Here is a 23,106-nt window from a genome sequence, read left to right on the forward strand (position 1 = left end):
CAGCAAACCCTGTAATGAAAGGAAGTTGGAAGGTGTCTTTCTTCTGTGTGAATGGAAGTCATCCTGACAGCTGACAACAGTTGGACAACATGTGGAAAGCAAGAAGTGACAAAACGTCACTTCTGTGTTCCCCTGCAGTTTTAATTCTAAAACAAAGGGCCTTTTAAAGTCTGCCTCTGTGAATGGGTGTGTTTGTGTCTCAGTCTGTGTCGTCCTGTCTTTTCAAGTTATTTTTGTTGACATCAAATCAATCAAATTGCACCCTATCACAACGGTAACTATGTCTGTCAATCACAAATAGATCAAAAAAAGAATCTGTCTCTGGGATACAAAACAACTGTCTGATGCTTGATTGGTCAATAACCAGGAATGGGTTTGCAGTGAAAGATGTGATTTGCTCTCAGATGTTCAAATCAATAAGTGGTAATAGGTAGTGGGGGGGTTAGATACGGTGAAGGGGCAAAGGTTCAAAGGAGTAATATCTCAATGGAATGGTGTGAATGATGCGTGCACTGGCCCAATGCCTGAGCACACACACACACACAGATCTTCCATGCTGTCCTGCATGCATCCCCTTTCGTCCACAATGAGCCTGCTTAACAATTGTTTTAGAAAACATAAATCATTCAATAGGTCATTTTAAATTATTGCTTATCTTATTTTGATTCCAAATCTATGTGTATTACTGTAGGCAATACACGTTACAGCTTTACAGAATTAGGATACAAAAAAATGCTACTGTAATCCGTTACAGTTGAACAAAAATTACACAGAGTATTTTTTTAACAATTTTAAAAACTGGACATTACTACCAGGATTACAATGTTACAATGCATTTTAAAATAAAGAATTAATATTATGGCTCATGCACGCACAGTACAACACTTCATGAGTCTCACAACACCAAATGAAGCGACCGGAGCGAATCTTCCAGTAATCATGGACTCTCGTTCACCGGGGGGACATTTAGACAGTTATTGAGCTCACAGGGGAGAAGGAAACAACGTCACCCTTAAGATCAAGCTTTGCCTGCCAGCTGTGAATATACCCTCTTTATCCAAGGGGTCTACAGTACTTCTAATTTGAAGAAGCATTTACAGGTAAGACAAACCACGTACCGCTAATGTTAGCTAACTAACGTCAACTAACCTGTCACCTACATCTACTGACGTTACAAGCTACTGAAGAATATTCTGGGACTTTAAACAAAGCTTGAGTGTCGAGTGTGAATAGCATACTGAACAAAGTATATTTATGTGCATAACATACGGACATAAACATTCTATTAGGCTAAACAATTCTAATAGCACAAATATGCGTTAGTAAAGTAGAGGACTTAGATTACATTACAGATGACTTTTTTAACAGGTAATTAGACATTTTAATGGATAAAAATATGTAAGTAACCTTCCCAACCCTGCCAATAAGATATATATAATCATATCAATGTACTTTTTAACATCGATACAAAATCATGAAAATCCAATTGAGCCTTGAAACTGTCCTGCTGATTAATGAGCTACAGTGTCCACAATCTTATTCACCAAGCAACTTAAATTTAAATAAATTATGGTTGACATGGACAATATGGCAAACCGTTGATGGTTGATTGAGTTTCTTTCACCTCACATGTCAGAAATGCTGCTATACTTCTTTATTTTGTCTGTATCTAGTCTGTATTTCCACTGTATGCAAGTTGAATTACACTGCCTTCTATTGCAACGTTGTTGGCTTTAAAAAAAAAAAAAAATCTTTGGTATATTAAACAGTCTCATGCTTACACAGGCTCTTTACTTGTTTGTGATAGTCAGATTGGTCAAAAAAAAATCAAGGTTTAAGCAGCAACGCATGTGTTTGGAAAGTATTGAGCATACAACTGCATAAATGCGACTTGGGAAGGCTCAAACTGTTTATGCAATAAAAGTCATGGTTTTCCAATTGGGAAGGTTATTCTTTCCAAAATAAGCATTTCCTTCTAAAGTTTAAACCCCCATGTTCTACAGAGTAGGGAGTGTGAAAATGAACAATACATTTTTCGAGGGCTGCATAGATAATGTCTGTACCCTTTCTCAACATTCACCTATGTCCAGCAGATATGGCAGGTGATGCAAAAACTCAAACAGACACAACCCACACCCACACACACACAGTAACTCTCCATCCTATCCATCATCCCGTCCCTCCTCCCTTTAACGTCGGTCTTTGTTCATTGCTAGCGACCATGGATCGGGTCAGTGTGTTCTGATTGGAGGCAGGTGGCCAGGTGTGGCTGCTAATTGGATATTTAGGATGGACGGTGGGATAGTAGCTGTGTGTCTCTGTTTGTGAGAGTGTGTGTCTACATTTGTAAATTTACAAGTGTGTCTGTTTCAAGGGAGGCATGTTGCTGGAAGCTACCAGGCCAATAAGATACACTCGAAGCCAATCAGACAAAAGAGCCCCTCAGAGCAGCTATAACATTAAAGTGTCTTTGTGCGTGTTATGATGTAGAAACTGAGGTCCCTCTTCTCAGTGCATGCTCCCTAAACTACTTTCGCACTTATCCTTCACACCAGGAAGAATCATAATTTAAAAATGCACTATTGCTTTCTTCTCAGACGACAGGGGCGATCTGGAGCAGTTTGAAACCTTCGTTTGATGGTGTAATTGTTTACCTATTTGCAATATTAAAGGTATGAAGCTCTAGATCAATTTTGAGAATCAATATATGGCACATTTCCAAGGGAACGTTCCTGTTATTGCCATTTATACAAGAGGGATTGTTCAGTATCATTGACAGCCTCCATATCAGGATTTCAGTGCTGTTGTTTCTAAAATTAAAGCAATTTCCTAAGAACCCTGTTGCTTCCACTCACTAACATGATTCCAATACTAAGCCCCCCTCCTGCGAATGTAATTGTTCTCTGACGTGAGTTTCTGAGAGGACAGACATGTTAAGAATGACTTTTCCATCAGCCCTTAACTCTTTCTGGCATCTAGTATTGTGAAGCCTTTTCTATTGTGTTTTATAAGAAATTCTCCTTTTGTGCAACAATCCAACTCAGAGAATGGAAATCCAAAAAGGCAAAGCAGAAGACAATATGGCTTAAAATGAATGTAGAAATGTACAGTAAACCTAGATGCTTCTTTTAGGACTTTCAAATGAATGTTATTGTTTGGTTTCTGAATAAAGACTTTTTGTAAAATAATTGGTGATGACTTGAGTCTCTAGTCTAAAACATCTAGAGCTTGAAGGATATCTGAAACTGAGTTGGTAAGATGCAATCTGCTCAGCTGTATCTGCAGTCATCTCCTCCAGCCTGGGAATTTTGCATTTGCAAGAGACACGACTTCTATGTTGGTAATAAAAAGTAAAGGAGGGATCTTTCTGACATCTTAGCTCAACATATATTGGACAAAAGATCGAAGAGACAAGAAGATCCTCATAGAATACTGATTTCTCATTCATACATACAAACCTGTCACAGTATAAATCTTGTAACCTTTTGCTTGCTTTTCAATACCGCTCTTTCACACATTTTTGTCTTTTACATGAATATACTGTAGTTTATTTAGAGTCATTTAAAAATGAGTTATTTAAATCCATGTTATATGTAAAATCATGACACCTTTAATACAGTATGTGGCTCACATTCTCTATCTACAGTAAGGAAACAGTATTGTGGACAAAGAGCTTCCTCAGTGGCTTGTATTAGTCACTCTCAAGCAGATTCTTAATATGTGGTTAAATACAGAAAACTACAGGAGAACTAAAAATAACCACAACTCCTGAGACTTTCCCCAAGGTGCAGGCTTCCGCTACCTTTTCCTTTTTCCTCAAAAAGCAGAAAGTCTGCAATAATCAATTTTAACAAAAGGGGGGTTTGTTGTGTAAAATTACAGTAAAAGCGCTTCCCCATAATTGAAAATGTAATCTTCATTAACATGTCTTTAAAGAGATTTAAAACTGGGAATGTTCATTTTTAGGCTTGACTGAGTAAAAGTATTCAACAGTGAGGGTAGTAATTACAATTCCACAACCAACCAACAACAGTCAAGGCTTCAGAAGAAGCCTCAATGTTAGATTAAGACTCTCCAAGGCTCTGACAGATTTAGCCCCAATTAAAATGTCCAACCTCAATTCAGAAGAGGGTGTGAAATATTTCTTGTCAGCCTCTCCCAGAGGGTCTTTCCACATAGCGTTAGGATGTGGAAAATGTGTCTGGGGTGGCAACATCAGCACTTAATTGGTTCAGAAATCTCACAGTTTAAAAGGTTTGGTCTGTTCATCAGTCATCCTGGCAGCCCTCTATTGAATTCCTCTATGAAGATTCAGTTTCTTTTTGTATTTTAACCTTGAACACAGTAGTCTTCTCCGATTGAAAATACTTGTGGGCAAAAAGCAGAGAGGTTAAAGCCTTGGACATGCATGTCATTAAACAGCGACTACAAACCAATTAAAACTGTTGATGTTGCCCAATCCTGACACAATACCGATTCTACCAGTTATTTTACCATGATACCAATCATCAATGGAAGATCCTAATATATTGTATTTGATTATAAAATTGACTAGTGAAGTTGTGAAAGGAGCTTTCACAGGCTGAGTTTTTGCAGGAGAAGTACTTTTGCTCAAATTTACCACTACTCCCTATCTGTGTCAGATTTGTATCCCCATTATTCCCTTCCTTGCTGAAGGCAATATGCCAATCCGGCTGCACTGTGTTTGGTACCACTACCATAAAAGGGTATTACTTTTGCTGACCACAGTGCACATGACTGCTCATAATTTAACTAGAGGTTGACTGAGAGAGCTCTTAAGTTGCTTAAGGTGCTGCTGTTTAGGGAGAGAGAATTTCTCATGCAATTCTTCCACCCCTTTTTTAAATGATCATTTGTAAAAATAAGAAAAGGTTAGCAGATGACACACAGTTCTTTGTTCCAGCAAGGCTTTTAGCAAACATATATATGGATAAGTAAATGGTTTGCATTAAACTGCGATGGCAAACTGTATTGGTCTCTTTCCATTGGATTTTTAGGCAATCGGGCCACTCCTAAAGTATAAAGGGCTTTTTGTTTTGTTTTTTAAATGTAAAAATAAATAAATGACTAAGTGAATGCGTTCAAATTGTAAATACCATATGACAAAAGGACTTTATTTATAACAAATGATAACGGAAAACGAATGACCTTCTCTGGGGAGAACTAACACACTTACCTACCAACCTTTTTTAGACTGAACAATGGAACACACTAAATCTGAACCAATTAATTGCCTGCCTGCATACATTCACTCACACACACACTTTTGTCCTTGACCGTATCCTCTTTTTTCTAAAGACAATAGAAAATCAATACTTGGTTTAGCATCTGCAGTTTATGTTGGCGGTGGGGGAGAATTTCAGGGCATTTACACATCAATCTGTTGGGATGTATACCTACAGATTCTGAAAATATGACTTGAATTCAAATGAAAGGGAACACACTGTACAGTATTAAAGTAGAGTAGAGGGTTTAAACAGCATCTGCATCTCTGGATTCAGTATCACAGGCCAAACTTTCCTCTCAGTCTTTACTCAAAATAGATAAAACCCATTGTAGCCTTTGTATTGTCTTACCACATTTCTAATGAAAACATAGGGTAGCTGTTGTGTAGGAAAAGGGAAAATGTTTCTAAAAGATGGAATCTGTCATGTCCCCATTGAGTGCAGCCTTTGACAAGATGGAAAACTTTAGGTTTCAGCCATCTTGTACTTTGACCCGGGTTTTCACTATTAGTCTCAATAACAACAGGTTCAATGGATGGCTGACCCTGCTGCCTTAAAGCAGCATGTTCAGCTAAATACAGCACATGAATGCACTTTCAAAATAACAGCCAGGCAGCTCATTTGCACTCATCAATAGCTATCAATAATGTTTTTTTGCATGTTTGGATTTGTTTTTAACATGTGAGGAAATACTCCAACAGGACATTGGATATATACTAAGATGCTATATGTGAAATGGTAAACGACCCAGTATCAAATGGTCAGTTCATCAGTATAAACAAATTTGATGTGATAAGAAACGTTTTCAGAAAGGGGCTTTCTTCTTTTAGGCATATCCATCAAAAAGTGCTGTTTACCTTACGGTCCAATTTTAACTCATATGATTAAAGTGTTCAGAGCAGCAGAAAAAATCCTAAACTTTAAAAGGTGCCATAGAATGCATCTATCTGGTATTTTGAATTGTTCTCCCATTGTCTACAAAGAAGGTATATAACTTCGGTTGATCCAGATGCAGTTTTACAGGCCCACCCTATGATTTGGTCCCAAACTGAAGCCAGCTGAATTGCCTTATTTGGTGGCTCAGCTAAATAATTATGACGAGCTCTGCTCTGATTGGCTGGTTTATAAGGAGCAATCCATGGCCCCCTCAGAGCCCACAGAATTAAGTGAAGTTGGCGAAACTGTGAGAGATGAGACATGGAAACTATTGGCATCCAACCTTACATGTTTGAGCCTTTATCGGAGGAGGAGACGATGAATTTGAAGAACAGCCAGTTGGTCAGAGATTGAAGAGCAACGTTATGGAGTGGTAAGTATTAGCGTTATTGTTTCCATCAGCTGGTGTATGCAAATGCTGGGGCTGGACTACCGTGTGTGACGTAACACACAGGGATTGTTGTAATTCGCCCGTTTTATAGCTGTGATATGCACATTCATGATTTCCAGGCGAAGGAGGAAACAATGGTGTTTGAGGTTCACGGTATGAGTTCAATGTACTGAACTCTCCTTATTCGACTATGCCAAGGTTAACACAGTTTTCTATTCTATGGCACCTTTAAGAGTGTGTGGTGTAGGTCATCTCCATTGTGGAACAATAATCACCTTAGAGGGATAGGATAAAACCCCAAAAAGTGTTGAAACCTGTAACGTACTGTGTTGTGAATTGTAAGTTGATGTTGTTGCAATAAAATAATGATTAAAGAAAACATGTGGAAATGAATGTAGGATTACATTTCCCTGCCTTTTTCATTCATGTTTTCCTTTTTGTCTCTTTTATGGCTGAGACATCCTTTCGCCCTCTGTCCTCTTATGTAAATAAGGGGTGATATATTAATAAGTAAATAATTAATGGTTATTGTATGATCAGTCGCTGTGGATCTCCGTGCTCCATGCACATAATAACCAGCAGAAATCTTTATTCATAAGACTGCTCCTGTATGCGTGTGTGTCCAAGTTGTCAATTAGGCAAACACATTATCAATTCTGTGGTTGAAAACAAAATCTCCAAGGAAAACCTTACCCTTTGCTTGTGCTGTCTTTCCCTCTCTGTCTGTCTGTCCACATCCCTCCTTCTCCTTTGCATTGTCTGGGTTTGTCCATTCTTTCTGTGTGCGTCTCTTTTCTCTTCATTTACCCCAAGTATTATAATAAAGGAATATATAGCGGTCTAATGTCAGGTGCAACATTCGTGTTGACAATGAAAGGTGGGTATGCTACACTTAAGAGCAGCTACATTAGCTTTTGGTTTCAAACTGTTTTTCAAATTGTGTTTGTATTTAAAACCCCTCCATAAAAAAATGTGTTTTCAAAGCTTTTTTTGTATTATGCGTTTAATATAATCCTCTACCAACAGAAAGCAATAAACAGCAAAACAATGTGTGTTTAACTCACCCCAGCTGGTCAGTCAGGTCCCACAGTACATTGGGTGTGGGTATTAGTGGTGAACCATCATATAAAACCACCGAGGCTCCCACTGCCAGAGCAGACATCAGCCAGTTCCACATCATCCAGCCAGTCTAAGGGCAACACACACACACACACACACACACACACACACACACAAACACACACACACACACACACACACACACACACACATTGACCCAGTGGTCAGTTTATCTGGTAAAAACACTCCTTTCGCATCAACATGGATAAATGGGTAGCAAAACTGAAAACCCCTGCACAATGTGAGTTATGCTTCTGTGATTCACATAATTACAAGCCTGGACAGCATGTGGGTATTGTTCCCTACCTTTTTCTCTGCGTGTGTCTCTGTGTTTTTGTGTGTGTCTATAAAAGCAGAACCTTTTTTACTTTATAAACAATACAATTACTGGAATTATACGATTACAATTACTGGTGAAACAATTAGTAATTGAATTTATTAATTGACTGAAAGAAATGTAATAAATGATTTAGGTCTTTTATCAACTGTGTCAGTCTTTTGACGTGTCACGATTTGCAGTTTTTCTACCGTTTATATCATTTTAAATGTGTTACTGGTAAATAAATGGTTGGACTGTTTGTATACAAGACAAGAAATAAGTCTACTATCTAGTATATCATAGAATAAACTAATAATCAGTTATGAAAATCATCAGATCAATATATGAAGAAAATAATCAGTAGTTGCAGCAGAAATTACTTCAGAAATAATGTTGAATGGGCAGATATTTAGATACAGTTTGACTAAACAGACATAAGTGGGCATAAGGTACTTAATCGCAGTGACCTTAAAACTCAACTCAACTTCAGCTTATCAAAATAAAATTATGTTTCTCAGAGTGTATCATCAAAAGGTGGATTTTTGAGTATCAACAAAAAATGATGCACAGCTCTGACCTTCTGTACTCAATGCTGCTCATTAAACAAGATTGGTTGTGTGTGTGTGTGTGTGTGTGTGTGTGTGTGTGTGTGTGTGTGTGTGTGTGTGTGTGTGTGTGTGTGTGTGTGTGTGTGTGTGTGTGTGTGTGTGTTTGTGGCCAGGTTCATGATTAAAAACACCCCACAATACTCAACATTCTACCAATGCTGGTAACCAAGATTAGACGAAAAGGGAGCGGTGGATAGTTAGTCGGATATTGAACATTTTCCTAACAAAGGTGCGTCAGTTTAATGGTGAAGGTGTATTTGAGTACATACCGTGGTGTAGTAAATGATGACATCACTGCTGGTCATATTGCCATGGAGAATGTGTTCTTTCAAGTGCTGGATGAGTGTGCCCTGCAAATACAGAGAAAGAAACACAGAGAGATTTTTAATCGTTTTTCATTGACTAGTCCGTTAGTCATTCAATAGATACTAATGGGGAGGCTGTGGCACAGTGGGATAGTGCGCTGATAATGCGTTGATCTTTGGATCAGGATAGCACTGGTTCAATCCCCACGGCAGTCAGGATGTCGTTGTGTCCCTGGGCAAGACACCTCACCCCAAATTTCTCCTGTGGAGATTGCCCACAGTATTCAAAGCATGTAAGTTGCTTTGGGTAAAGCTGACATGAATAATAACTTACTGACTTTTTAGATAATCTATTAATCGTTTAAGTATTTATTCATGAAAAAAATCAGAAACTGTCGTTTCGGGCCTCTCCAATATGGAGGATTTCTGCTCCTCTGTGTTGTTTATCCTAGCTCACTGACAATCTTTCAGTTTTGGACTGGCAAAAAGAAAAAACGTCACCTTAAACTTAATTTTCTTGCAGTTTTTTGATAAAGCAATTAATCTAAAGAAATGATTTGCAGAGAAATCCAAAATGACAATAACCTATAGTTGCTCCCCTGAACTGTTTTAGGGTTATTGTTTATAATTCCATTCATGACATTGACATTTAATAATATGCTACACATACAAATTGTCAACGATCCTGTTATAACCAGCTGTAAAAACCCTTATTATCAGTATTATGCCTCTGACCAAGACTCACACCAGCACTTCTTTTGACAAAAGGGCAATTTGTGTGCATTTCTCCCGCAGTCACGAACCTGTCACAGTTGGATAGGTTATTATTGCATGGTGTTGAGTATAAACTGTGGGAGCATGTGTGGCTGTGTGTGTTTTAGTTTTGAGCCTTGATGCGTACATTCCTGTCTGCATTAACAGGTACTCCGTGTGTGTGTGTGTGTGTGTGTGTGTGTGTGTGCGTGCGTACGTGCGTGCGTGTGTGTGTGCATGTAATCTTTGGCAGGACTCAGCTGCCTTTCCCATTCTTTTGAGCGTGCCATCTTGCTACTGACAGCATGTTAACAGAGCCATAACAAAGCAGAAAGCGCAACAGTGCCCGAGCTAATTGGTAGAGCCAGAGAGGACTGCCAGCGTCGCACTACGACATGTTTTCACCAATGCATTACTGTCCAATTATCGGCAGCATGGGGAGAACGAGCGGGCACAAAAGAAAGAGACAGAAAGGAAGACAATGATGGAAAGAGAGAAAGACAGCTCAAGTAAGGGGAAAACATAAATGAGGGACTATGGAAATGCATGGAAGTTAAGGATGGAAAAGCAAATGTGAATCGGTGAAAAAACGTTTCAAAAAAAGTGCGGCAAAGCGTGAGAGACAGGAAGACGTTTGGTGAGAAAGTGTGAATGAATTTGTTTGAGAGTGTTAACCCGTTTTTGAATGTTGAGTGTTTGAGCTTTCAAAGTGCAGTGGTCTTTCTAAAATCACACTTTCATCTGGCACTCTCCCTCACTCAGATGTGATATGTAGCAGGAAAGAAAATTATCATTGGTGCGCTCTCCTGAGAGCGGATAACATTTGAAAGATCTGCTGATGGAGGGCTGCTGCCATCTTGTGGTGGAACATTTTATATGAAAACATTGGACATATTTAGAGTATACATATAGAGCCACGGAAAAGATTAAGAGACCACTGCAGTATTATCAGTTTCTCTGGTTTTATATTTATAGGTATGTCTTTCTTTGAGTTAAATGAATTATTTTCTCTTTTTTTTTTATTGTATTCTATAAACTACTGACATTTTTGGAATTCAACAGACACTGGAATGGCTGCCATGCATGTAGAGATAAAGATTTCAGAAACATTTGGAGTGATAAAAGATATTTTTTCTTGAAAAAACTAAAGAAAAATAAATAAAATATAATCTCATCATGGTGAAGTATCACCATCTCAATGGTGATACTTCTAATGTGACAAGCGTGTGTACCATGTGACAGTTATACCATATATTCAAAGAGTGGAAGCTTCCATGAGCAATTTAGGGATCAAATTTTAATGTACCAAAGCTCCAGAAAACTACTAGTGACGGTTTTTTTTCAACACTTTTTTCAAAGGGCAATAACTTTTCACTGTGAAGCCAAAATGAATGAGAAATGTAAGTGTTTAGAAATAAATATTTGACGATGTATAATGCATGAAGAGCTGAGCAAACTCCATCTGCTCCCTGCAGAAATGCAAATAAATGAGATTATCTCAACTTTACTGTTAAGCTTTCCCTCATCAATTTGGATAGAACTCTTCTGCTTTTCTTGTCTTTTCCTTCTTTTACATGCTGGCTTTATTGAGAACATCCCCTTCTTCCCGACTGTTCATGTGTATTAATATAAATGCACTGAATGGCAAACTGTACATGTGGGCCAACCCGGGGGAGCTCTGCAAACAGATGCGACCAGCGTGTGTGTGAGACAGCTGTGGTCCATTTAACCCTTGTGGAGCAGCAACAACAAATGATGCCACAAAAAGGGCAAGCCAAAGGTGTCTCTTTGTTTTTGAAATATCAATATATAATATATTGAAATATCACATTTTTTAACATAACTTATCCAATTATGGAGCGGCGGAAAAAAATAAGAGACCACTTCAGCATTATCATTTTTCCTGTTTTATTATTTATAGGTATGTCTTTGAGTTAAATTATTTATTTACTTATTTATTATTATTGTATTCTATAAACTACTGACCATTTTTCTCTGTGTTGGGAGTTCAACAGACACTGGAATGGCTGCCATACATGTAGAGATAAAGATTCAAGAAAAATGTGGAGTGGTCTCTTAATTTTTTCGAGCTGTATGTTAAAGAAGAACAAACAAGGTTACAGGACAACCTCTCTGTCAGTTAGATGCTACATGTCTCACATTATTTATAAAAAGATCAGCAGTGTGTCGAGAAATTGTGTGTGTGCCTACCTAACACATAATGGACCTCAAGCAGAAACATAAACTTATGTTTCTCTTAAAGGAAATCTGTTCATAGACATTCTGCCACAAGAATTAATGAGAAAAAAGGCTGTAAGAAGAAGAATAACTTCAGCAGTAGCTAGATCAATGTATGATGAATACATTAATAAAGATGTGTTTTTTGGAGATCCTGCACTGGCTTTATAGGAAAATCAATAAGCATTAAAGAGCAGTATGTAAGCCATTCAGAAGCTGAATCCACCTGATATCATCCTCAAAGGGGTTTTTATATTCTTAAAATCCCAATGTGATGTGTAGTTATGCGTTATTTTATGTTTCAAATTTAAAAGATACGTTTCCTGCCATTGATACAAAAGAAAATGTGGATACAGAGAGGAAATGTGTTTGAATATTGCTTAACTCATGACCCAAAAAGGAGGGTGAGTGAACCATATAAGAGATTGAATGGAAGTCACTGTTTTCCTTACCCCAGCAGAGTGCACCATACACTTAGGAGCTCCTGTGGTGCCAGACGAGTACATGATGAACAAGGGATGATTGAACGGAAGCTGCTCAAACTCCAGCTGAGGAAAGTGCTCGGCCTCACCACCGCGGCCAGAAGCCAAGAAATCATCTATAAATACACTGTGAGAGGAAAAAAAAAAAGATTCAAGGAGGAAATTAAAGAAAAGATCAATACAGTATATGAAAGAAAGTATATCTCTGCTCTCGTCAACAAACAAACAAACAAAAAAAGATTTAGTTACTCAGTTTTATTACTTGTGTGAAGCTGTATAGAAAGACACACACCTGTTTGGGATCTTGGAGAGGTCAGTCTCCTGTTTGGAGCGAGCATAGGGAACCACCACCACCTTCTTCAGGTCAGGCAGACCTAGAAAGAGAGACATTTATTATAGATAATGTGTTGGTTATTATAGATAATACATGTTGAACAAATACATCTGGCTTCTTCTATTGAAGGCTGCTAAAACCTGCTGTTTTAGTGACTGAAGTACATCGAGAGACGTTCTATGCCAGCATTTTTTTGTACATATATTTAAGATATTTTGGTCTCTTCAGAGAAATTAAAACATGCTTGTATGTAGAATGTCATAAGACAACTAGTAAAATGAAGTACTTTTGTAAGTGTTCAAAATTAAAAAATAAAATGTACAAATGTGTGTTCGGACACATGGTGTTGGTGCCAACCTTTGACAACACTGGTCAGCTTTTCCATGTGGTCGTGTGTTTTTCCATTGTAAACCACAGCGGCAACAGAGAAGATCAGCTTGGGCTGGATTTGAGAAAACCTGTCCAGGACACCCTGTCACAAAAAAGGAGAGAGAGAGGGTTAAATCATTCAAATCAGAACACTGGCGTAAGTAGACAGTCAAGCCCAGTTAATGTACACTTAAAGTGAAATATTTTATCTTACTTTTAACATAGACACGACATGTTACAAAACAAAAAGCATATTAGTGCAAGCAGAGAATAAAGGGAGCAATGGAAAAGAACAATGTGATTCAGATGGAGGGCATAAGCTCAAGACAAAATGCATGATGAATGTAAAGAATATTTGCCCTAAAACACCTTCATATTGCTCATTTTCACATGACTACCCACGTTGAGCGTCAAATGCAATCATTAACTTCTAACTAAAGGTGAAGACATGTTTTTATTGTAAGTGTAGTTCTCTGATCTGCCAGACGAGGCAGTAGCACACAAGACACAATAAGCAAGGATGACGACGACAAGAGCAAAAGAGGAAATTCTTTCTCTCGGATCACACTCAGGCTTACTTACAAAAGAGCTGATGCTTTATGTGAGTTTGCATATGTGAGTCTGTGTTGCTACCTGTAGGGAATGGCAAAAGACCATTGACCCAGTATGGCTCAGAACTGTCTGGAGCCATGAGCGGTTGTTAGGATTAAGAGATAAAGACTGTATCGCTTTCTCTAGTGCTCAGCATATTCTTCAAAGTCCACAGAAACCAGCTGATTCCACAGGTTTATAGAAATATAGTGGCTATTATAATATATTATACACAAATAAAGTGTTGATGATGCAATGGATTCAAAAACTCAGCCCTTACGTTGACTCCAAAGTCGACAGACGTGGAGCTCCAGATGGCTCCGATGCTGGCTGCTGCTAACATGGCCTCCACTGCATGGATACCATTGGGCAGGTAGCCTAAAGGGGCAGAGAGAACCGCACAGAATTGGTTAAATTCCCTCAAACTAGGAAAGCAATGTTGTTTCTCAGACCTAACATCATATGTGACATAAACAAAATGCAGATTATTCAGCATGTATGGAAATACAGTAAATCCTGTTGAAAAGAAAGTCAGAAATATTAGGAATTATTCTATTTTTGTATGTTAAGTCATCTAGGTTACATCATATCTAGCAGAAGTCAAATGAAAGAAATTGGACTTGTTATATTGAGTCTGTGTCTTTTTACTGACAGGATATCACACAGTAGGAAACCTCTCAGAGAGAACTGGAAGATAGAGGAGGAAGAAGGAGAGGTATGGAGAAAAAACATGTCGAGAAAATGAGGAGAGAGAAAATGAGAATACGAAAAGAGAGGGGGAGAGGTGATGCATATCAACCAGGGCAATGACACTATTTCATTCTTAACAAGCAGGGCTGAGATCATAACTGCTGTCTCGCTGTGATTTACTCCATGATCAATAAAGGGAAATGGTGCCCAAGGACACTACACGTCTTTTCACTGGACAGACATAGAAAATCACAGGGGTGAAGGGAGGGAGGGAGAGAGAGAGAGAGAGAGAGAGAGAGAGGCTTTCATTTCAGCCACTACCCGCCTACTATAAACTATATTGAAGGTGAAATGATCAGTTGTCCACTAAAAGATTAATTGTAAAATAGTTTGATATGTGAATAAATGCTTTGAGTAAAATAAATAAAAAATCAGATTCCTTAAATTCCCTTACTCTTCTTTGACAGTAAAGAGATTATCCTTAAAGGAACAACATAACGTGACATTTGACATCATTTTCTGAAAAACAACAAACAGACATGTCATGGCTCAAGTTCAAATGACCTAAATGTAATACACTCAGTAAGTATATGGAAACAGTGGAGAGAAGAGGCTTAACAAAGGAGCTTCCATTCCATAAACGTGCTATAAAACCTTCTAATCTAACAAGATAAGACCATAACACAGCCCCCGACTCTGACCGGTCAAAGGCAACAGTCACTTCACATGCATATGACTAATAAAGCTTAATATTGGTTGCTATGCGGATATTGTTGTAACCAGGAAGCTCATCCTGGTTAGGTGACGTCTCAGAGTGACAGATCACCGACCTGATGATCCGGTTCTACCGAAGCTCTCATTGATATTATTCTGTCGCAAGGGACCATGCAAATACTTAGTTTGACTACCTCTGTGGATACTGCTTCTCTTCAGATCTCTGTACAATGTAACAACGCTGCTTACATGGCAATGCTAAACTCTGCTAGTTGAAGAATCATGCAATGAAATGTTTTGTTGATAACCACTGAATAAATATCCACTTGCCCTTCAAGACATTCATGTGTATTATAAAATGAAATGTATCGGAGCTATTGTTCTAAAATCTGGCTCCTGTTTTTTCTTGTCTACTAATTTATGAAACAAAATACAAAATATAATTTCAAGCATCCATTACACAGAGCCAGAAGATGCAGAAAATGCAGAGTAATGTTTGAGCTCTGTGAGTTGAACAGTAATTTAATTTTAATAAAACAAATAAATGTTTTAAAGAAAAGAGAATAAAACATGACGAAAATGCTTAAGGTTCATTTCTGTCCATTTTTATCAATGTTTTAAGCCATTTCTTAATCAGGAATACTGGTTTGCTTTCCTTTATAGTTGTTTTAAAGTGCACTATAAAACTATGTTGAGCCCACAGCTGCGATGACAGAAGAGCTAACAATAACACAAGTAACAAATCACAACTCTAAGAGTATGTCTTGGTAATAGTCCAAATTTAGCAAGTTCTACCAGTATTAGGTAATTGTCTACAAGATCTTCTAAGGAGTGTTTGATGTTTTGTAAGTATATCAAGTCCTGCTGCAGAGCTTGTTGTAAATACTAAACAAACAAAAACCGATCTGAATGACAAGTGTATCTGCTTGCACATTTGGAACAGCACAGAGCCATACTTAGCATGCCGAACGTGTCACATATTGCATGTAATGTGTGCAAGTAGTCTCCAATTCCCCATCCATGCAGAGCAGTGCTACAGCAAAATGTGTCCTGCTCGCTTACAATCTTCTTTAGTTTTAGCTCCATTATTTGAAACCCAAACTCCACACTGTGCTTGAATTCCAGTGGGTTATGTCTTCAATTTAAACCATTACAATTAGTTTGTTACATATTGTTTTACGTGCTTAAGCTGCTACAGTTTTGTTTAATATTACTAGATACATACAAGGCTATGGCTAGCTACAAGCTTGGAAACAGGGTGAATGTTTTATCTGATAGGACCAAGGAGAACAGAGAGTGTGCAAGCGTGCGTGCGGGCGGGCGGGCGGGCGGGCGGGCGTGCGTGCGTGCGTGCGTGCGTGCGTGCGAGAGTGTTGGCTTATTTCCTGCTATAAAGCTTGGTCGGCTTCATCAGCTAAGTGCTAATATATCTGCTGGATTACAGACACTGACAAGATATTTTAGTTTCCGCGTGGGGACAAGGACATCTCTAACACACACCGACGTTCAAAAACACACACAGATTGGAGTGGATATGGGAGGAAGGAGGCATGAAGTAGATCGTACCTATCCCTTCGTCTCTCTCAACCTTTTGACCCTCCCTCTCTCCCTCCAATCTTTCTAATGAGATTCCCACAGAGCTTGAGTCATTTAGCTAATGGATTTCCCTCCCGCAATATCCACCTGTTTTTTAGCACACACACATACGAACACACACACACACACACACACACACACACACACACACACACACACACACACACACACACACACACACACACACACACACACACACACACACACACACACACACACAACCATAGAGTTAGCTGCTTCTAAATAAAAGCAAGAATAAGTACGGCCCAGGGAATTAAGGTAAGAGCTGAAATACTTCAAAACACACTTTTTTTGATATTTTATGTTTTGATATGATTCACAGAATAGGAGTGTATATTAATGTTTGTATCACTGTTTTCATTCTCATTGAAAAATAAGGATCTATTCCAAACACAGAGTTTTTTTCTAACGTTTCCAGCATACGATTTGTAGGCTATGACATTTTTGCACTGCAACAATACTAATACGGTTGCCTTTTTACAAATATGGCGCCTCCCAGGATTTGGATATTTCATTAGTCCACATACTGTAGCAAATTCGATAAAATTGCTATTAGTTGTTCAACCCTAATTTGGGCTTCAAGTACCCCTTTTTATGAAATAAATTCATAATCACATCACGTCCCAGGTGTAGTATTTGACATTTCCCATTTCCTTTCATCCTTCAATTTTCTCCAGCCCAGTAAATTTATCCTTAAGCATTTATATTACCGCTGACCTATTGAGCCTGTTCTGTCATCTTCCTCCAGACAAACAGATGTAACAATGGTTTGATGTAGGACAGGGTAAATTCAACATGAGCAGAAACAAAAGTTCCTTCAAAGAATGAAAGGTTCAGACATCTGAGATGCTACTATTTAACAACCTCAGTGTAACTGAAACCCCAGATAGTGACACAGCACAAACAGCTCGATACACAGCGAGTTGTCTTGGCTGGAAATGTGTCACAGAACAGAAACTGAAACCGAGACAGTGATGGATACGGCTCGGTGAAGTTAGACATTAATACAAGGTTCAATGTACGATTGAATAACTGAAGGTTACTTTAATACTCTTAATACGTTATTGTGACGCACAGTAAAAAATAGTCGGATGTAACCCTTTTCAAACACAAATCACTAAAAGCGTGTGGGAGACATTGTTGTTACATCATACTAATTTGTTTTTTGTAAATGACTACTATCAAAATAAATATTGCAGTAGTGAAATAGATGCAGAATAAATTCATAAACAGTTAGATCTAAACTTTTATTTAGCTAATTTACCAAACAGCTAATTGTGGATGCTTCTGATACATTACTTTGACCACAGTATGTTAGCAATCTTTGAGTAACTTTACCCTGGAAAGCTGAGCATTTCCACACCCCAGCAATGTGGCAACAAGCTAAGAAAGTGAAAGACACGAGCTCTTATTCAATTTACAACGTACACATTTCAATAACTTGCATAAGTGCTCTAGTTGCTGTATGGTTCTGCTCTGTGGCAGTTTGTACTGTTTAGTTTGCAGCTATGTCTAGATCAGGATGAATGTACTGTACATAGGGGGTGTTGCAGAAAAATATGCATCCTCAGCCATTCCTCCTTGTGCAAATATAGACTTTGAAAAAATAAATGGAGACTTTGAGAAAGAGCTGCATCATGTGCCAAGACACACAGATTTATGGCAAAAGAGCCCACGCTAAAGTCATGTTGCAACACGTTTCAGATAATGAAGCAATAAGGAAAGTAAACTGAAAAAGATTGGATACAACTCATTTTGTTGGTTATCAACCATCACTTTGCTCATAGAAAAAGTAATATAGAAATAGCTAATGCTATCCTTCTATACTCTCGTTTCCCTCGGTTACATCAGAGAGCAATTCATCTGAGACTCACCTACGACCCGGTCTCCAGTCTCGATGCCCATCTTCCTCATGGCTGCAGCAAACAACGCCACATCGCGCCTCAGCTCCCCGTAAGTCACCTTCACAATCTCATCATTTGCCTCCGCTAGTAGGCACAAGGAGGAAGTGAGACAAATGCACAGAAACAGAGCTTAAAATACATTTGAAAAAATGATTGTGGAAGCTGAGGACACTTTCAAATACATTTTGATTGGTTTAGATGTATCAGGCTTTGTGTAATATTTTATTTAAATTCTAATAATACAGTGAAAACTCAAATCCAAAACACAAAAATATAAAAACAGGTAGGCAGAGATGGAGACAGTAATAGAGAATGATAGTGTGCCAGGAAAGAGCCACGGACAGGATCAGTCCTCATTGTCTCTCTAAGTAATAGTTTACTGGCATTCTCCGAGGATCCACAGCATTGACAAATGAGCCTTCCCATAATTACATTACGGCTCCTGCAGAAGGTTGTTTGCACACACAGATAAGGCAATACAGAAGAGCCTGTCCATTTGTATGTGACAGCCCTGAGAGACACAGGAGGGGGCAGCGGTTAACATAATGACAAAGTGACGGTTGCAGCCTTGTGTCACCGTCGCTTCGATTCTGTGCTCAAATGCTTGATTCTTTTATATGTCGTTACTTCTTTTTGTCTATTTTATTTGCAAATACTAATTGTATAGAGGAAAAAGTAGGGAGAGGGAGAAACCCTCATGTCATCCTGTATGCTCTTAATGTGTGAAGGTGATTTTTACAAGAATATAACTTAAAATGAGTGCTGTGTTGTGTGAAATATTTGCTTTATGCATGGAATTAACACTGATAAATATAAAGTCAGCATGCAGCACCGTGTCAGATTCATGACACAGTTCATAATCAGCATCAATTTCTTTGAATACTTACTTGCAGCATAGAGAGCTACTTTGTCCTGGTCGGCATGTTTGAGCAAGTTCTCAGCGTAGTTGAGCCGAGCTCCTTTAAACCACTCTGGAACATCTGAGACCCGTTTGGATACATCCACCACCTTGTACACACACACACACACACACACACAGACACACACACACACACACACACACACACACACACACACACGCACAGGAGAGACTCAGCACTGTAGTCGATCAAGACCATGTGGTGATCTTACTCTCACAGAATTTGAGTAAACAAATGTGACTGAAATAAAAGCACACAAATCAGAAGGTACTATTTATCAAGTCGCTGCAACAGCTCATCTTGTTACTGAAACAAAAGTAAGTGGAAAATTCCTCATGGAACTTAATAGCCTAGCTAGCGCACTATGCATTATTGTAAAAACTGTTGAAATGATGGATGATCTAATATCGGCTGGGACTGCAAACCTAACAAATGGTTAAGTGGCTGACAAAATGAATGCTTAAAAAAGAATATGTGACGTGAAATGTATTATCCATGTGTACAAATGAGGTGTGTTAACAACATGGAACAATGCCGTAAATTCAGACAATCTTTACTAAGTAACACACCCACTGGAGTGGCTATATCCTGTTACTGAGCAAGCAAGACAATAAATGAAATACTTTAATAATTAAAAGAGAATATTTGATAACTATAAGGTCCCTTTACCAACCAGACTTTTAATGTGGCCTTAAAAAAATTGGTGCAATGTTAATGGTTACAAATGGCATTATATATATTTATTGTTCTAGCAGTCCCTTTTTTTTTAAAAAAACAACTGGAAATTATGATAATTTATTTTATTTGTATAGTTAGATTTGTGTTCTTCGTGTAAAAGAGAAAGTGGCTATTGGACTTGTGGCTGACACCGCTCTCCGTCAGAATACAATTTACCAGCAGAGGTTTGACTCACCTCGTCGTATGGTTTGGAGCTGATTACTCCACAGAAGCTCCACACTTCTGCCCAGAAATCTGGGTAGCTGTCCACCGACCACCGGTACAAGTCATTGTAGTTGGCTAATGGAAAGAGAAACAGCGATTACTACAGATTCAGAAAATAAATATATTATTATTACACAGGTATGACATCATCTCACACATCAAGTTGATAGAGTTTTCCAATCAGATATTGGTACAAGTACCTCTAAGGCATCAGCTGTCGGCTTTGATGGCTAACCAGAATACAAACTTTACTAGTAGAGTTGATGCCTGGTAAAATGAAAGTCTTCCATAATGAATACACACACACACACACACACACACACACACACACACACACACACACACACACACACACACACACACACACACACATCTGCCACAGCTCTGTTCACTGCTCCCATCTTTCCCTCTCTATCTCTTTCTTATTCAGTACCCCGCAGAGCCAGTTCTTCTGCATTCCTTCAATATTACACCTATTTTAAATGTAAACTTTTGAAAGATGAATGAATGAGGGATGAATAAGAGAGTGCTGAGTCACATTATTAATAATAGCATTAGTGTTTACACCTGCAGAGATGTTTGTATGCCGGTGCACTTTCTCTAGTTTCTGTTTCTAAAGCTGTTTGACCAAATGTAGGGAGGTTTTCAGCTTTGTGGAGGCCAAGATGGAGGAGGAAAATGTTAACGTTGAACCTGTCACTGTCTGTATTGACAGGATGTTTTCTTAATTGTTGTATTATGTTATTAAAGTACTGGAGATCTGTACACATTCCAGCAGGTCTGGTGTGTCAGAAAGTGCTCTGCTTTGTATCAGAGAAAAAACTGGTGAGTTATTAATTGGTGTTGTCTTGTACACTGTGCAAAGATAGTGTCAAATAAACTTGACTTCAAAAAGGGTATCTAAAATCTCACTCTTCCTCTGATCGCTCTCTCTATTCAGTACCCACGAGAGCAGTTCTTTAGCATTCCTTCAGAATTCCACCATTCTTAAATATACACGTTTCAAAGATGCAAATGAAAAAGGCCGATCTCTTTCATCAGGAACTGGGAGTGAGCTGTTGCGTGTATTTTAACAGCTGGTTTTATCAAAAAGGGAGTGCTGAGTCACATGTCATACTTATTAATAATACCAGTACACCTGCAGAGCTGTGTGTATACCGGGGAAATATCTCTTCAGCACCCCCTTTACAGTAACAAATGGTTGCACACCAAAGCTAGCTTGAAAATGCAATGTAAAGCAGCTTTAGACAGTGGCAATTTAGAGGTATTGTAAGCCAATTGTAAAGTCATTAAAGACGATGACACTGTTTCTAATTTTCTATTTGACAAAGATATCCAGCTTTAAATGCTCAATAAAAGCCGACATGTACAACACACTGTGTCTATCTGTCTCTGTGTCTGTCTGGGTCGTTGTCTGCCTCCTCCCTTCCTCTCTACTCACCCAGATTAAGCCCGTAGTCCTCGTTGACCTGTATCCTAAACGTGTCCATCTGTGTGTTCTTCTTAGAGTCCGGGTACCATAGCACTTTACTCTCCATGTCCATAATTGTGTCGCTCTTCCCTTCTGTGTCTTTAGACATCGTTTACTTTGTCACCTCCCTTTGTAGGATGAGAACAACCGATAATTGCAAACTCCTTGCTGAAGCTAAACTGTCCCTCAGGAGAGCGCTTGTGTTAAATAAGATCACCAGCTAGCTGCTTAGTTTGAATTGCTAGGGAATTACTGCACGCGACAGCTAGCAGGGCTCTCTGTCAAAGGAACGCATGAGGGGGCCAAGGAAAACCGACAGACCACGCCCGGCGTCATGACGCAGCAGAGCGAGCTGGGTTCAAGAAAGCAGTGTTCATATTGTTCATTTTGTACACAGAAAAAAACACATTTCTGTATAACAGTGTTCTGAATCGTTCCGAAACAGGGAAAACTTCTTATATGAAAGAGCTTTAAGAGGGTTTCGAGTACATTGATGTAAGTATTTTCCAGAAATGTATATAAACCTTTACTATTAACAATTGTGAAAACCAATTAATTATCATAATTTCAATACTAATTATTTACTTTAATAATATTTCCACATGTTCACTGTTTCATTAAAAGAAGCCTATAAGATACCCAGCATATGAAAATACATTAGGCCTACAGATATAACAGATAAATTGTCACAAAAAGTAAACTATAATTGTATGTATCCAGATCTTTCATATTAAAAAGATGTGTATCCCTTACAAGTAGAATGCTAATTTACGGTATGTCTTCACATTTCCACAGTATCGATTGAAGTATGAAAATAATTCAGGGGGGAAATTGAGGCATTTTGAATTATTAGAATTATGTGCGCCTATATTACAGTGGAAAATTGTAGTTTTCATTCTAATTTGCTTGTCTTTATTGTATATGTAAATATCTAAGAGGAACGGTGCATTCCCAGACTAGTTGCCTCTTGTAGAAGTCTTGAACATATCCCATACGTGAACGCGCGTTCAAGTTGTATCGACTTGTCTGTTGTGCACGCGAGAAACTTGCCTGTCAAAACGAAGGGCTTTGATTGGTTCTCGGGACTCTGGTTCTACATCAGCCGACTGATCGGTCTATGCAGGAGGCGTACCATAGACGTGGGACTGGCGTGTTGT

General features: G+C 38.5%; 1 protein-coding gene across 1 annotated transcript in view; it reads right to left on the bottom strand.

The window, feature by feature from the left end:
• aacs (acetoacetyl-CoA synthetase) overlaps positions 1-22,220 on the bottom strand; it is a 32,127-nt gene extending 9,907 nt beyond the window's left edge. The window contains exons 1-10 of the mRNA XM_063897989.1: positions 21,920-22,220; positions 20,450-20,553; positions 19,504-19,624; positions 18,587-18,700; positions 13,972-14,069; positions 13,089-13,203; positions 12,690-12,771; positions 12,368-12,524; positions 8,889-8,969; positions 7,638-7,762 (exon numbers count right to left, since the gene is read on the bottom strand). Coding sequence (XP_063754059.1) covers positions 7,638-7,762; positions 8,889-8,969; positions 12,368-12,524; positions 12,690-12,771; positions 13,089-13,203; positions 13,972-14,069; positions 18,587-18,700; positions 19,504-19,624; positions 20,450-20,553; positions 21,920-22,058 — 1,136 coding nt within the window. The 5' untranslated portion in view covers positions 22,059-22,220. The remainder of the gene's footprint in view (positions 1-7,637; positions 7,763-8,888; positions 8,970-12,367; positions 12,525-12,689; positions 12,772-13,088; positions 13,204-13,971; positions 14,070-18,586; positions 18,701-19,503; positions 19,625-20,449; positions 20,554-21,919) is intronic.
• Positions 22,221-23,106: the final 886 nt, after the last annotated feature.

This window comes from Eleginops maclovinus, chromosome 12, assembly GCF_036324505.1.
Source record: "Eleginops maclovinus isolate JMC-PN-2008 ecotype Puerto Natales chromosome 12, JC_Emac_rtc_rv5, whole genome shotgun sequence".
In the NCBI taxonomy this organism is placed as follows: Eukaryota; Metazoa; Chordata; class Actinopteri; order Perciformes; family Eleginopidae; genus Eleginops; species Eleginops maclovinus.